Consider the following 17,241-nt stretch of genomic DNA (forward strand, 5'->3'; position numbering starts at 1 on the left):
GGATCCCCTGAAAGTAGTTTTATAAATGGTTTAGCTGTCACATGGGTGGTGGGAACTGAACCCAGATCCTCTGAAAGAGAAGCCAGTTCTCTTAACTCTGATCCATCTCTCTAGTTCCTCTTGTATATTTTTTATATTATTTTCTTATTCACATAGTCTGCATTACATGTTCCTTATTTTGTTTTGTTTTAAACATGTATGTGCAACGGCACATATCACACACACACAAACACACACACACACAGAGAGAGAGAGAGAGAGAGAGAGAGAGAGAGAGAGAGAGAGAGACACCCCCAAATGAATGGTGAAGAAAAACAGGATCATGTCTGTAACCCAGGATAACTGTGCTTCTTTATATATATCCCGTCATCCCGTTCTCTTGTCTCTAGCTAAAACTTCAAATGGTACATTAACATCAGAGAACGTGGACATGCTTGTGCTGTACTCATTAGAGGTTAACACTTTCAGTTTTTCCTAATTTAATATAATGCTAACAACTGGTACGTCATGTGGCCCTTAGAATGTTGACATTATGTTCTGTTTATTTAAAGTCTCTTAAGGGATTTTATCATGAAGGAATATCAAACTTTGTTAAAGGCCTTTTTCTGCCTCTATTGAGATGGCCATGTGTTCTCAGTCCTTGACCTGACATATGTGTTCCATTTGTTAATTTCTATGTTGAGTCAAGCTTGAATTCCCGAGATCAAAGTAGTTGGGTCATGGTGCCTCATCTTGCATTTAATTTGCAAAAAAATTATTGTGAGCTGAAAATGGTGGTACACATCTTCAATCCAATATTTAGGAGGCTGAGGCAGGCAAATCTCTATAAGGTTGAGACCAGCCTGGTCTATATATGACTTCTGGTGTCAGGTCAGACAAGGCTATATAGTGAAAATCTGTCTCAAAAACAAAAAAAAAAAAAATTTTATTGCAATTTTTCGCATCTATGTTCATTAAAGAAATTTGTCTGTGCTCTTTTTTTTGTATTCTTACTCAGTTTGGGTATCAAAGTAATACCCCAATTCTTTGAAGAATAACTTCAGAAAATAATCTTGATATTATCAAAACAAAGACTTCAAAAATTGTTTCATTGGAAGAGGGCCTCAAGAGCACCTATCCTTTTGCCATTGAAGTCTACAGGAAGTCTCTTTCACCTGTGACACAGGAAGAGAGCAGTGGATTGAAATGGCACCAAGAGCTGCGCGTTTCAGAAAGGAACTACCTGTTCATGAAATTCAAACTGAAGCGATTGTGTTACCTTCTATACGGAAGGACTTACTCTGCAACAGGAAGTGAGCTAAAGCTAGAGTCCTTCAAATACCAACACCACTCTCATGAAGATTTCTTGCTGCAAACCAAAGAGAGTAGCTACAAACTGTGTTCCACAAAATTGCTATTACCAAACTCCTATTTAGATTACTAGCTGGGCTGGTGACTAAGCAAAGACATAACTACTGCTTTGTTAATATCAACTTCTGTTATCTGCCCTAGTAAGGATTAATTAAATCAATACATACAAACCACTAAAAAAGGTTTAGTACACAATAAATCTTAGTAAATACTGCCTACTCATGTTCTTTAGGAATATCGTTTCTCAACCTTTTCTTGCTTTTTAAATTTGTTTTTGTAACAAGGACTCATATATCACATAGCCTGGACTGACTTTAAACTTGGAATTTACTTAAGGCTAGCCTTGAACTCCAACTTTCCACATGTTAGAAATTATAGGCATGCATCATTATGTTCTGCTTCCCAAATTTTTTGGTAAAGCATGATAAAACACAAAAGAATCTGTTGAGCCCAAAAGTTTCTCTGTATTGAAGAGACAGAATTTGGAGAGGCTAAGCTGGCTAAAAAATTTCAAGACAGAGTACCAGAAGGAAGAGAACTACAGAAAGAACTATGGAAATCTGCAGAGCACAGTTGGGTAGCTCCTGGGATTTTAGCTGAATACTAATTACTGGCTGAGACTAAGAAAGCTGCCCAAGAAATGAAGCGGGTGGCTACTCCACCTCACAAAGGCCAAAACACTCTACTTTCCCACCAGCTTGATTTCAAAAACCCATAATGCACAGAAATAAGGCCAAATATTCAAAAAAAATATTACCCCAAAAAAGGGAAATGAGTTCCAAAATCTGTTCTGGTCACACCAAACAAAGATTAAAAGTAATCCACAAAAGTATCCAATGGTTTAATAAGTATATCCTAGAATCTCAAGACTGCCTAAAGAAAAAAAATGATCTGCAAACAAACAAAACCATCTTCTCATATAGTGAACAAACATGCAAGCAAGCTTATCAGAATACACAGCAAATTTTATATTTGTATGCCTATCAGTGTAAGATGTTACTCAAGGCTGTGTGTTCTAAAACTACAGAATTAAGGAGCGCTTCTAGTCCAAGCCATGTGCCAAGACTACACCCACACTTGGCTGCATGTACTGTCCAAACCTTTGCTGTACTGACCTGATAGTAGGGTCAAGCCCTTGACACTGTCTAGTATCTAACACTATCCCAAGTGACCTGCACATTCTGATCTCCAAAATTAAATTATGTCATTTAAATCTGAATACCCTGTAAGTAAAAATTACTTAACCTTTTGACCTCTCCGTTTTCTGTTTTTCTAATAGAAAGTTTGGCACAGACATTTTGATCTTCTCTTTACAAGCTTTTACCCCATTTGGCTTCCAAGATACCTTCGTGGTTCTTCTTTCTGAGAAGTGACTCCCTGTCTTTATTCTGCTAGTTCTTCTTATCTCACTACCCAGTAAGAGTCAGCTTGCCAAATCAGTTCTTTGACATTTTTTTGTTTTCTAGCAACAGACACTCACAATTTCATAAATCACTAATATGCTCTCAATTTCTAATATTAACTGTACCCCAGATTGTGCTTCTCTCTATAACTATGCAATTAGTTATCCTGCAATAGTCCAATCTGTTACTTAACTCCAATTTTCTGGCTAGTGAATTTGAACTTTTTAGCTATTCCTAACTTACCTTTTTCTCAAGCCCCATATTGACTCCATTTAACAAATTCCATCAATTCTATATTTCCAATAACATGCTGGGGCTCAATGGGTAAAGTGCTTACTATGTGAGCACGAGGACCAGAGTTCAGATTCCAAGCAACCAATACAAAGGCCAGGCGTGGCTACATGTACCTGTAATCCCAATGCTGTAAAAGTGGAGGCAGGAAGATCCCTGGAACTGCAGGATGTGAAGGAGCCGGTCCTGCAGAACCAAAGCTGCAGGATCTCCATGATACAGGGTAACAACAGGATATCCCTTGGTCACTATTTAGCTGCATCTGTGAGCTTGAGCTTAAGCTTATGTCTTAAGGCATAGACTATGACTGAAGGAAACACCCAATACCTACCTCTGGCCTTCACATGCAAATGCAGATTCATTCGTATATATTTGCACACATGTGTATTGATTCTTAAAAATACATAGGTATACTACACAAATACAAACAACAATAACAATAATAATAAATTCCCAAGCAAGAGACCTGCCTGCCCTACTTATCATATGCATGTGGAAGAAGGATGTGGTAGAAGGTAGAAGAAAGAGAAGCAGAATAGTTTGTATACTATAAAGAGAGGCAGAACTGGAGATGTGACGTCAATCAGGAAAAGCCTGATAGGAGAAGCTTACAGTGCTATCTGAGGCCATGGCAATGTCCAGGCACAAAATGCCTCCAAGGCCTAGAGGCATGACAGGCCTGTGTAGATGTCATGGCCCATGTTACCACCAAAGGCCATGAGGGTATCTGTGGTCTCAGATACTACACGGGGCCTTGTTAATGTTTGAAAGCTGAGCTGAGGTAGCCCCCCTGGCCCTCTCCTGGGCAATGTGGGAGAGCTGGCCCAGATGTTATGAACCAGGACAGCACACTATCCCACTCAGCACTTGGGAGAGCTAGCCCCAGTGGCTTAGAGACCAGATCCAGGACTTTGAGCTGGCCCACCCCAACATTTATCCCATCTATGAACTGCTGAAGCATGTGAAGAAGCTAGTCCTACAGACCCAAAGATGCAGAATCTCCTAGAGGAATCCCAGTGAGGGTCCAGTATTGATGGTGTAGAAGAAGCCAACATCTCAAGCCAGATCAATGACATCGCAACAAACATTTACAAGTAAAGCTGTTTGGGCAAAAGGGTAAACGGTATGACACACTGTGACATCACTGCAGCTTCCAGGATGAGGTATTTGTTGTTGTTGTTGAGGATTTTTGTTTGTTTTCTTCTGGGGGCAAGTTGAAAGGCCTGCTTTTAGACGTGTGTGTGTGTGTGTGTGTGTGTGTGTGTGTGTGTGTGTGTGTGTGTGTGTGTGTGTGAGAGAGAGAGAGAGAGAGAGAGAGAGAGAGAGAGAGATTGATTGATTGATTGATTTACTTATCTATATGAATCTTTCGCCTACATGCCTGCTTGACCCCCTGGAAGTAAGGTTACAGATAGTTGCAAACCACTATGTGGGTGCTGAGAATCAAAGCCAGATCACCCAAAAGAACAAGTGCTCTTAACTGCTGAGCCAACTCTCTAGACCTAATACTCAGATATTTCTGCTACATAAAGTATGGATGTGTTATGAGGTTGTCACACTTACAGGGTTAGGATGCCCACAAAACTTAGTACCAATACACTACCTACTTTCGTCAGAAAATTTGAATATAACAGAGATCTGTGAGACACTTTCACAGCCTCTTATCAATTTTTCCCATTACTAAGGAGCAACGTACAGACTATTATCTATGAGACTAGAAGCAATTGCCAATAACAAATCGATTTATTGCAGGCTTCCTTACCTCCACTGTAGTGTGCGGCTGGAACAAGGACTGCAGGGACTGCTGTGGGCTTGAGGGTTCAAGAAAAAGACAAGAGGAGAAGTAGACAGCACACAGTCAGCACTAAGTGGGACTCTAGCCAGGGAGAGGGCTGGAGCCGATGAGGGCGAGAACATATGCTGAGTTAGGTCGGCTCCTCGGCAAAGAGTAGAGATTCTGACAAGGCATCATAGCAAAAAACAGGGTCAGTGTTAACTTCTTCATAGTCACAGTGAATCAGTTTAAGTAAGAGGCTTAAGAAAAGTGCTCAAAATTCATTTTCAAATATTCTACATCCGTACTACTGTGGGCAAACAGCATAGACAATGTATATATGTCAGCTTTGTCTATTTAAAGTATTTAGAACTGGGTTTAGACAAACCACTGTATTCTCTGCTAATATTTACTCATCAGCAAGGAACAGGAAATATTTTATATTTAATGACAAAAACATATTTCTTCCTAAAGAAATATGTATATAAATAAAAGGTAAATTGCCCTCAAAAGTTTGCAAATTGTAGCATCTACAATGACTTTAGTTTCTCATTCCCTTTTTCCCTAAAAGTAATCTAGCTATTTTGTATCTTAGGTGCTTTGAAAGGCTATGATGATAATAAGTCTGAAACAGGTGATACTGATTTCAAATTTGCTGTCAGTGTCATAAACAGAAAAGATGATGAAAAGAACTTAAAATATTTGTAAAATATTTTATTTTTTATATATTAAAATCATATTATAATTTGCTATATAATTAGCATGGCTTTACACATATCATTATCTAAGAATAGTATTTTAACTCTAAAGTTTAAAAACTATTATATAAGCAGCTAACTTATTTCAAGATGTCACTTTTCTGTACTATTATTGTTTAGGTACATTGACAGTCTATCTAAATATATTATATTATGCAACATATATATAAATATATGTACTTATGTATGTACACGCATATAGGAAATTTTTACTTTCCTTATCATTATCTCTCCAGCTGAATTCAATAGATTTCTTGGGTGGATAAACTAAACAGTTTGGAGATACAGTAGGATAACAAAGTGGAAGACAAAGAGGGACTCAAAACGGTTCATGTCTATAATCTCATTACTTCTGAGGCTGGTACAGAAAAATCATGAGTTAAAAGCCAGCTTGGTCTACATAGCAAAGCTCTATCTCAAAAGAGAAAAGTAAATTATAGGTATACCTAAATTTTCTCAAATGCAACACATTTTTCCTTGCATATATAAGTTAGAATTCATTGGAATCTACAGTAAGCTACTCTGTTTTTGTTATCCTGTAAAATAATGCTTAATTTTTAAAATGTTTTCTCCTGAGACAGCATCTCACTAAGTTGCTCAAGCCATCTAACTTACTATGTTCTTACCTCAGCCTCCCACAAAGCTAGTATTATGAACAACCATCAGCATGCTTGGCAGTCTTAAATCTTATCACGAAATGTGAGGTTTGGTCATTTGAATGACTATGTTATCAAGACTATAAAAATCTTTAAGAAAAAGACAACTAATCTCATTTTCATGCTACTCCTAATTACTACTCTACACTTACTCATTCAGTAAGTTGTGGTCTAAAAGGGACTGTGTGATTTAAAAAGAGAGAGAGAAAGGAAGGTGGCAGGGCAGGTGTGCCTAATTTAATCCCAACAAATGAACTCTCTAAGTTCGAGGCCAGCCTGGTCTACAGAATGAGTTCCAGGATAGCCAAGGCTACACACAAAAAAATTCTGTCTGAAAAAAAATTAATAAACTACTTATTAGCTCCTCCATCTGGGTTATTTTTCAAATTCATCTCTAAAACAAACACAAGACTCACAATATAGTACACCGATATTTAAGGACAGTACTTGTTGGCCATTTATATTTTTGTAGGTCTACCAACTCCATTTAAAAATTCATGCTTGGCTAGGTCATATTTACTTTCAATACGACTTCAGTTGACTGTTTCCTTTTGTGATCTTTTTACTTTAGTCTCAGTTTTTTTTTTTCATTTTTTAAGTTTCCCAATATGTCAATTATACTCCAGATGAATAATATACAGTCAATGAGCATGCTAAAGGTCTCCACCTACAGACAGCCACCATGAGAACGAACACCCAGGAAGAAAGTGTGCTCCCTCCCTCAGATCTGATATTCAAGGCACAGCTCAAGGCACACTAAGGAGACACGGACACTAGGATTCTCCCACTGTTCGTGATTTACTTAACACTTCTTTACTAAATAAATCTGTGTAGATCCTGGGAAACCACCCTGAAAATAGAACCCTCTTTCCCATTTCCCAGCTTTGAAATCTTCACCTAATAGTTTGTTTTAGCCAAAGGAGAAGCAGAATTAAAGGCAAAGGAACCCACTTGGATCTGCAAGGGAGACCTGAGGTTAGGAGCTGACAGGCCAAGGGCAGAAATGTATCCTCCACAACAAGAGTCAAAGGAGGAATGCTTTTTATTTTTCTTTTCCTCATATTCTTGAGGCTTTTTTTATTTGCATCCCTGACAATAACTTTAAAAACTTGCTTTCGAGGCAAGGGGAAAACTATGTTTATTGTTAACCAAGCTTTTACAAGCCCCAGAGAACCCTTAAAATTACTTCTCAGTTTCCAGAATTGGAAACACCACAGGTCCCTACCACAGACCACTCTTTGACCTTGAATCAATAAAGTTAGCTTTGTCCTCTTCCTAACAGACATTTCCAAAGCAGAGTCTTCATCCGAGCAAATGAAGGAGTTACTTGGCATTAGTTCTTTTCTGACACCTGCCAGTTTCCAGTCAGAGACCCCAGCCTCCTTACTGAATCCGTAGACTCGGTGCTCCCAGTCTCTCTCTCCTCCGTTTCATCATTCTCCTGACTACTCAAGATCTGTCCTCTCACAGTGGAATCTCAGCAGACACTTCTTTCACATAAGGGGCATTTCAGCCAGTGAAAACTTAGAAAGGTTCCCAAAACTCATGAGTAACATTAAGATATTTTTCTCAAAAAAAAAAAAAAAGTGACTATTACAGCAGATTACAGCAGTCAGAATTCCCTCACAAAAGCTAAAAGCCCAAGAGAGCAAAAAGTTCCAGATGCTAACTGAATGAGCTGTCCTCTGATCTGCCTGACATCATTCACACTCAGCCTACAGCCAATCAGAAACCCAGAGTGCACCTTGCTCCCTCTAGTCACAAGCACCCTCCCCCACAAATCAGCTGTACCCTCCCGCCCTCAGACTTGGCAGCAGGAAAGGCTCTGGCAGAAACTATACATACCAACTTGAAAACTCACACTGTGTCAGAAATACTATTAGCCCAGGAGCTGTGGGCCAGGATATAAACAGCTGTTCAGCAGGCAGGGGATTGGATGAAAGCCTCTTACAGATCCCAAATTGGTAAATTAATGAGCTAAGAATAAGTAGGTATTTCTGCAACATTATTCATTCTCAAACCCAGACCTGGTAGAAGATAACAGGACATTAATTTTATTTAAGACTCCAAACACAGTCATTATTCAAGTTCTAAAACTGACCAATTTAATCTATATTCCTTAAATTTTTGGCATCAATTTTATTCTTTCTCTATTAACCTCTTATCACTCCAATAACCTGTGGTGAGAAAACCTAAGAAAATAAGTCCAGAATACCAAGGCACAGTAATATCTGGACCTGGGAGGTAGAGGCAAAAAGATCAGACTCAAGGTCATCTTTGCCTACCTAGCAAATTGAGACCACCCTGAGATGCATAAAACCTCTCAACATAATATAAATGATTGCAAGCCAGAAACTAACGTAATTTGATGCAATAACTATTACAGAAAGCACTCACATGTAAGACATACATGATTTTAATGTAAGCTAATTAAGTATGCTTTAGTTTCCCATCTGTAAAATGAAGAGAATAAAGGCACTCAATATAGATGAATAATATGCAAAACAGAAAAATGCACAGCGCAGGAAACGCACTATGGAAATGGCGGCCACTATTATCTCTCTTTCTATTTTAAAAAGGAGATGCATCTGAGTAACAGGCAATCATCTGAGGAAACAGCCTGCCATGTAGAAAGCCAAGCAACCAATGCTGCACAGCAGCTCAGGAGTAAGACGTCTCATCCCTTGCTGCGCGTTTCAGAAAGGAACCACCTGTCGATGAAATTCAAACTGAAGTGATTGTTACCTGCTATACGGAAGGACTTACTATGCAACAGGAAGTGAGCTAAAGCTAGAGTCCTTCAAATACCAACACCACTCTCAATTCCTTGGCCTTCACTGTTCCCTGTTTCAAGTCTTTTCTCTCCAGGTCTTAAAGGGAACTGAATGCTCTCAGAGACCTCAGCAAGCCCTGGCCCACGTCGGTCCCAGTGTCACCAAAGCTGCAGTCTCAGACTACCCCTCCTAGATCCAGCTTAAAATGACAGGGCTTTAAGTTTCTTCCCAATATTTTCCAGTCCTTTAATATCGAAACCAAGGTTAATAAAGTATAGTAAGGACAAAAAAATCGAATTTTATTAAGCACTAAGTAGGTTACTGCCCACACAATACCTATAGTCATAGGATCCCTATACAATATAGGCTATTATTATTCCCATTATTTCAAACAATAACCATATAAAACCAAACAAAATAAAACAATAAGCCACATTGGTAAGCTGAAAATCAACCTCTCCTCATATTAATTACCCTACATATGAATTTTATTAGCTCAAAGTATCACTGTCCTCAGCCAAAATACTGAACCAAAGCACTTTGTCTCTAGACTCGATGTTAGAAACTTCTGAGCTATACTTTTCAGTAAAAGTGTCTGACAATGGCAAACTGATTTTTTTCTAGATTGCTTTACAATACCAACCACAGGAAAATTGACACAGCATGAGGATTTCTTCAATAATACGGAAGATGGAAAATATTTGATCTTTAGAAAATATTTTATATCCTTTATCTAACATAAAAAAGAATAGTACTTTTACCTCCAGCGTTTATACATCTCCAGACAGAGTACTTTCCCTAAGTTTACTAGCACTGGAATCTATACAATATCCCTGTGCCTTTGCCAACACTGGGAAGGCCGAACACGTTACTGAATTAATAGCAGGGCTTAGTACATTGTAGTATGGAAAATGAGATATCCAGCTCTTCCTATTCATCCACAGAAACATTCGTGGACTATGTTATTACTCAGAACAAGGGAGAAAGAGCCTGTGGAGTACATCACTCACATTAGAGATCAGTAAACATTACAAACAAAAACTAAGCTCCTTAAAGAAACAGAGTTGCCTCCGTTACAAGACCTGGCCATCTATACTGGCAAAATGGAATGCTAAAATTCCACCCAAGAACTTACGGTTGAGAAACCAGGAAGATGACTATATCTTTCTTTTCTCCTTAAAGGCTACGGAGGGGAAACTGTCAGAATGCCATTAATACTATAAAACTGGAAACTCCAGAAAGAGAACTGAGAATAATGACAATTGGAGTAGAAAAGCTGAAGCTGGCCAGGTTTATCAGCACACACCTATAAGCCAAAAACTACTCAGAAGGTGATGGCAAAATGATCAGAAGTTTAAGCCATCCTCTATTACACAGAGTTCAAAGACGGACTTAAAAAAAAACAGATATGAATAAAGAAAGGAAGAATAAAAATCAATGCCTTTTTTCTACTGCATTAAAAAGAAACAACAACTACTAACTTGGCCACTTAAAGCAGCACATATTTATTAGCTCACAGTTTTTGTATCAGAAATTCCAATGCAGCCTAACTAGGTTTTCTACATGTAGTATTTCGAAAACCTGAATTCAGCATGCTATCTTGGCTATTTTTTTTCTCAAGCACTCTTGATTCAGAAAAAAAACCCACTTCTAAATTCAGGTCACTGAATTCATTTCTTTGTGGTTTAAAAAAGACAATTCTAGCTATTTGCCAGCTATCAACTATATATATATATTTCCCTTATATAGCCCAGAAGATGCCACTCTTAAGCTCCTTTTTACCTGGTCTATGCATTAGTTACTGTTGCTCATCGTTATAACCAAACACCAGACAAGAGCAAACTAAGGAAGGAAAGAGTACAGTCCAGCAAGGCGGAGAAGTTAGGAAAGCAGAAGTGAGAAGTATGTGTCACGTTGCATCCACAATCAGAGAAAGAGGAATCCTAATGCTCCGCCTACTTCCTCCCATTTTAACTCAGCCCAGGAAATGGTGCCACCCACACTTACAGTGGATTTTCCTAGACTAATGGATTCCAGAAATTCCCTCACAGGAATGCCCAAAAGCTTCTTATCTCCTAGGAAATTCTACATTCTGTCAGTTTTACAATCTACATTAACTGTCATACCTAGAATTTTTCCAACATAGAAACTTAACTTACTTCATTAAACCAGTTCAGGCAGCCTATGATGAAGTCAACAGCCATACAAAACTATCTATCTATCTATCTATCTATCTATCTATCTATCTATCTATCTACCTACCTACCTACCTATCTATTAATATAGTTATGAGTGGCATCCAATATCCTGAAAGTGCTTAACCATTATTTACTGGGAAACAGCAGAACAGTATCTTCAATAATGACCTCAGTTGTTTACAATACTCAGTAATGAATGACACTGCATCAAAATTTGTTACCAATGTCTTATAGAAATACCGACGTCTAATATTTATATAAGACTCTCCAAACACTTCTTTAAAGATTTTTTATTTCATGCATATAGGTATTTTGCCTGCATGTGTGTCTGTGCACCTCATGCATACAGTGCTCCTGGAGACCAAGAAGAAATATCAGGTATCTTGAAACAGGAGTTTCAAATGGTTGTTATTCATCAAGAAGGGCTGAGGTTCTCAAACAGTGGGTCTCAAGCTCATTAAGATCGCATCTTGGATATCCTGTTTATCCGATGTTTACATTACAATTCTTAACAATAGCAAAATTACAGTTATAAAGTAGCAACAAAAATAATTTTATGGTTGGGGATCACTGCAATGTGACGAACTCTATTATTAAAGGGCTGCAGCATTACTAAGGTTGAGAATAACTGACTGATGTAGTGAACAGGGATCAAACCCAGGTCCTCTGAAAGGAGTCAGCGCACTGAACCACTGAGACATCTCTCCAGACTCCACCCTGACTCTTTTCTCATGATTCTTCTACTTCCTGTTAGTACATATATAATGTCATACATTAGGCTTGCTTCCTCTATAATTATAGTCATTATGTTTTATAATCACTCACCATCTTCTGAAAGAACTACTCTGTAAGTCTGGAGTTGGCTTTATGTTTCTTTGTGCCATCCTGTCTGTCCTGGAACTTTATAGGTCAGGATGACCTTGAACTCAAAGGTCCACCTGCCTCTGCCTTCTTAGTGCTGAATTTAGTGCATGTGCCACCATCACCCAGCTGCTTTGTCCTTATATGGTATTAAACAACTTAATTCACCTGATGATTGTATCCTCTTAATGGCTTTTAATCAGAACTTTCACTTTTAAAAATTATCAGTAAAATAACCATAATGATTTCACATCTCTGTTAGCTATAAAGAACCTCTTTCACACTGACGCTTGTTTGAAAGCTATGCAATCAATTAGTAGCCAGAGTCTATGTTTTTAGCAAAGAAAGCTTGTCTCAGAGCTACAAGGCAAAGAAGTCGGCAAGTATTTAGAACTATTAACAGGTCAAAGAATACACTCTCGGGCACAGGCTTCCGGTGGTAACACTACGACAATTGGACAACTTCCAGATCATTCCAGTGGACTGAGTCAGAATTTCCAAAACTCTTTTTAGTAGAGAAGAAGACTGCTAACATCTGAACTACTAAAATGAAAATTAATATACAGGGCTGAATACTGAAAAGGAATGACTATAGTTACTTGATAGTCTTCTACTAGTTAATCTCTAATATGCAAAATAAGCCCATTATCTTCCTCCTTAGGCTATTTATAACACTTAAATTGGTAGGCTCAACTCTTGTGTAATGAAACACTGACAAATCATTTCTCATTCTCTTTGGCCCACCTCCAGCCAGAATTGAGAAAGGCTTACTAAGTCTCCTCACTTTTCAAAGCAATGTAGTTATCCGAAAAGACGTAATAAAATCAGTCAGTCTCCCCCCCCCCCGCTCCGTGTGTGTGTGTGTGTGTGTGTGTGTGTGTGTGTGTGTGTGTGTGTGTGTGTGAACACTAGAATATAACTATAAAAAAAAACACTTATGCAACCAAGGACTTGCCTCAAATGTAACATTTGAGAATCTTATTCATTCATTCTAGTTTAACAAGACACTTTTAAGGAACTACAAACAATTTTGTATGGCCAGTTCAAATAAAATCCTCCCAGTAAAACTGACCTAGTACTTGACATATAGGGTCAAATCTTACATAAACTAAGAAAGCTCTCTTCCTGGAATGGCCAGAGCTTGTAAGATATCTGACACCCTGAAAAAAATCAATTCACCAATCTGATGGAGAATTTCTTAGATGTGGTTTCCTGGCCTCAAATTATAAAACGCAGAAGCTTTCAGATATTCATGAATTTTTTTAAATAAAAATTTTATTTATTTTATGTGTGCCTGTCTATCTATGCACCAGGTGCATGCACATGGCCCTGGAGGCTAGAAGGGTGTCTCACCCTCCGAAGTTTAGCTGCAGGTGGCAGTGAGCCACCTGATGTGGGTGCTGGAAATTTAAGTCTTCTGCCAGAGCAGCAACTGCTCTTAATCACTAAGCACTTCAGTTAAACAATCTTAGATTTGTTCTGAGTTAAAATAAAGACTATAGTAAATTAATGCCCTTGCTAACCTACAACAATTTACCAAGACTCATGTTAGTGGGGTGTGGGGTGTGTGTGTGTGTGTGTGTGTGTGTGTGTGTGTTTAAGAATCAAAACTTTAGATTTTGTAAAAGGAGGAAATAAATAGCATAAGAAGGGAGGGGAGGAAAGGAAATAGATCAAATTAGATTACTAGGTATTTCCACCAAAGGAAGGCTATATATTGTTGAGAAAACATTCCCTTATTTGATTCTAGTCTTTTGTTGCATTTACGCTATTTTTTATAACTCATAAGCTACTTATAACTGATGGCAATAAAAAGCATTTTGTCTTTGTACATTCAAATAAATTCTGTAATTATATAAATTATAGAAAAAGCGAATTTTGTAAACACTTGTATACTTATTTTAACCTTTCTTTAATCAATATAAATCATACTTAAGTTCTTTCAAGTGTTACATCTGTCTCCCTTACTGGCAGGTTAAAATAAATAACATGTCTTTTTAAAATAGTACTTCTACATATATTTTATTTATGTTTGTTACTGTGTTATAAGATTTTTACAAAGTTGTATTTTTCTATGGGAAAGGGGAAATAGCTGGATCTTTAAAGAATTGAGATATTTCTCATGGTACAGACATAGACCATCGTACTTTAGAGTCCATTAGATTAATTTAAAACTTTTTTGTTTTTAGAGATTTATATGGGAGCTGGAGATACTGGCTAAGATGGGGTCCCTGATAGGGTAAATGGACCCTAGTCCCTATCCCTAACCATGAAGCCAAGGCTGACTGATAACCTCTCACGAAGAAATTTGTTTCCTCCAACACTCTCAGCCAACAACTGGACTGAGCCGGGGGACCCCAGTGGAAGACAAAGGGGAGTACCAAAGGAGCTGAAGAGGGTGGCAACCCACAGGAAGAATAGTCTCAACTCCCCAGACGCCCCAGAGCTCCCAGGGACTAAACATACTTAAGATCTACCAATCACACTCAAGAACAGGCCTCATCCTTAGCAGTTGATGGCCAACACAAAATGTATTTAGTGGTATTTTTGAAAGGTTTTGTCTTTCATTGTTTGTTTGGACTTTGCTGTTTTTTCTTTTTTTGATTATTTTATTTTACATTTCAAATGTTGTCCCCTTTCCCAGTCTCCCCTCCACAAACCTGCCCTCCCATCTCTCCCACCCCATGCCTCTAAGAGGGTACTCACACACCCACCCAACCACCCACTCCCACCTCACCCCTCTAGCATCCTCCCACTTCGATCAGGCAACAAGCCTCCACAGGACCAAGTGCCTCCCTTCCTACTGAGGCCAGATAAGGCAATCCTTTGCTACATATGTAGCTGGAGCCATTGACCCACCCAGTATACACTTTAGTGGGTGGTTTAGTCCCTGGGAGCTCTGGGGCGTCTGGGGAGTTGAGACTATTCTTCCTGTGGGTTGCCACCCTCTTCAGCTCCTTTGGTACTTCCCTATGTCTTCCATTGCGGTCCCTGGGCTCAGTGCAATGGTTGCCTGTGAGTATTTACACCTGTATTAGTAGGTGCTGGCCGAGCCTCTCAGAGATCAGACCTACTGCGCCTGTCTGCAAGCAGTTCTTGGCATTAGAAATAATGTCAGGGTTTGAAGTCTTTGGATGAGATAGATCCCAAGGTAGGGTGGTCTCTGGGTGGCCTTTACCTCAGTCTCTGCTCCATTTTTTTTGGCCCTACTTTTCCAGGTATGTCCTTTTGGGCCTGGGTTCCCTCACTTGTTCCATCCATGTGCTGGCAAAATTTGTGAAATTATCATTTTTAATAGCTGAGTAAATTCCATTGTGTAAATGTACCACATTTTCTGTATCCACTCCTCTGTTGAGGGACAACTGGGTTGTTTCCAGCTTCTGGTTATTATAAATAAGGCTGCTATGAACACAGTGGAGCACATGTCCTTGTTATCTGTCGGGGCTTCTTGTGGGTTATGCCCAGGAGTGGCATAGGTGGGTCTTTAGCTAGAGCTATCTCCAGTTTTCTGAGGAAATGCCAGACTGATTTCCAGAGTGCTTGCACCAGCTTGTAGTCCACCAGCAATGGAGGAGTGCTCCTCTCTCTCCACATCTTTGCCAGTATCTACTGTCGCCTGAGTTTTTGATCTTAGCAATTCTGATTAGTATAAGTAGAATTCTCAGGGTCGTTTTGATTTGCATTTTCCTGATGACTAAGGATATTGAACATTTCTTTAGGTGCTTCTCAGCCATTCAAGAGTCCCCAGTTGAGGACTCTTTGCTCAGCTCTGTACCTCATTTTTAAATTGGGTTATTTGGTCTTTTGAAGGCCAGCTCCTTGAGTTCTCTATATATTTTGTATATTAGCCCTCTACTGGATGTGGGGTTAGTGAAGGTTTTTTCCCCACTCTGTAGATTGCTGTTTTGTCCTTTTGACTGTGACGTTTGCCTTACAGAAGCTTTTCAGTTTCATAAGGCCCCATTTATCGATTGTTGACCTTAGAGCCTGAGCTATTAAGAGTTCTCTTAGGAAATTTCCCCTGTACCAATGAGTTCAAGACTCTATCCCACTCTCTCTTCTATTAGATTCAGTGTATCTGGTTTTATGTTGAGGTCCTTGATCCACTTGAACTTGAGCTTTGTGCAAGGTGATTAAATGGACTATTTTCATTTTTCTACATACAGACGGCCAGTTGGACCAGCACCATTTATTGAAGATGCTTTCTTTTTTCTATTGGATGTTTGTGGCTTCTCTGTTGAAGATTAAATGTGTGGGCTTATTTCAGGGTCTTCAATTCCGTCTTCTCTGTACTAATACCATGTGGTTTTTATCACTATTGCTCTGTAGTATAGCTTGAGGGTTTTTGTTTTGTTTTGTTTTTTGTTTTTCTTTTTCTTTTGCCATCACATGCTCAGGCAGTGAAGGAAACCATCGAAAACATAAAGATGGTAAAAATGTATTGAAATGAGGGGGCCATGTTCCAGCCAGGAAGCAAAGGAACTTGGCAGATTGTGTGGCTCTGCATTTAGAGGCAAAGATATAAGAAGGGGGTTATAAAACCTCCCTCCATGACTAAGGAAAGCCACTGAGACAAGGTGTGTGGCAGCAGAAACAGAGAGGCCACTGGGTGAAGCTGTAAAAGTGAAGCCTGCCTGGATTGCCTTGGAAACCTAAAGGTGGAGGAGAAGCCATAGCTGTGGGGTATCTACCAAGGAGAGCAGATAACAGACCGTGGGACAAATCTGTCCTGGTTAGGGTTTTGGTTGCTGTGAGGAGATATCATGACCACAGCTACTCTTATAAAAGAGAACATCTAATTGGGACAGGCTTACAGCTTCAGAGATTTAGTCCATCATTATCATGGTGGGGAGCATGGTGGCATTCAGGCAGACATGCTGTTGGAGTAGATGTGGTGTTGGAGAAGGAGCCATGAGTTCTCTATCTGTATCCACAGGTTGGAGGAGGAGACAGTGAGCCATTGGGTCTAGCTTGAGCTTCTGAAAACTCAAAGCCCAGTGACTCACTTCCTCCAACAGGCCACAACCCCTAATTGTGCCACTTCTTGATGACCAACCATTCAAATCTATTAGCTTATGGGGAAATCCCTATTCAAACCACCACAGCCCACTCCCTGGCCATATTATAACGCAGAAATGCACCATCTCTAACAGTCTCAACACTGTTGAAAAGTCCA

The 17,241-nt window shown here is 39.1% G+C and overlaps 1 protein-coding gene across 9 annotated transcripts in view; it reads right to left on the reverse strand.

The window, feature by feature from the left end:
* Positions 1 to 17,241, reverse strand: part of Mast2 (microtubule associated serine/threonine kinase 2) — a 139,190-nt gene that overhangs the window by 59,926 nt on the left and 62,023 nt on the right. For 2 of the 9 annotated variants that reach the window (XM_063287845.1, XM_039110131.2), the window contains exons 1-2: positions 7,620 to 7,991; positions 4,807 to 5,001 (exon numbers count right to left, since the gene is read on the reverse strand). The exons of 6 other annotated variants lie outside the window; for them this stretch is intronic. In XM_063287845.1, coding sequence (XP_063143915.1) covers positions 4,807 to 5,001; positions 7,620 to 7,669 — 245 coding nt within the window. In that variant the 5' untranslated portion in view covers positions 7,670 to 7,991. Of the gene's footprint in view, positions 1 to 4,806; positions 5,002 to 7,619; positions 7,992 to 17,241 lie in introns of those variants that run through there. One more of the 9 variants, XM_039110132.2, reaches the window with a different exon arrangement.

This window comes from Rattus norvegicus, chromosome 5 (assembly GCF_036323735.1).
Source record: "Rattus norvegicus strain BN/NHsdMcwi chromosome 5, GRCr8, whole genome shotgun sequence".
In the NCBI taxonomy this organism is placed as follows: domain Eukaryota; kingdom Metazoa; phylum Chordata; class Mammalia; order Rodentia; family Muridae; genus Rattus; species Rattus norvegicus.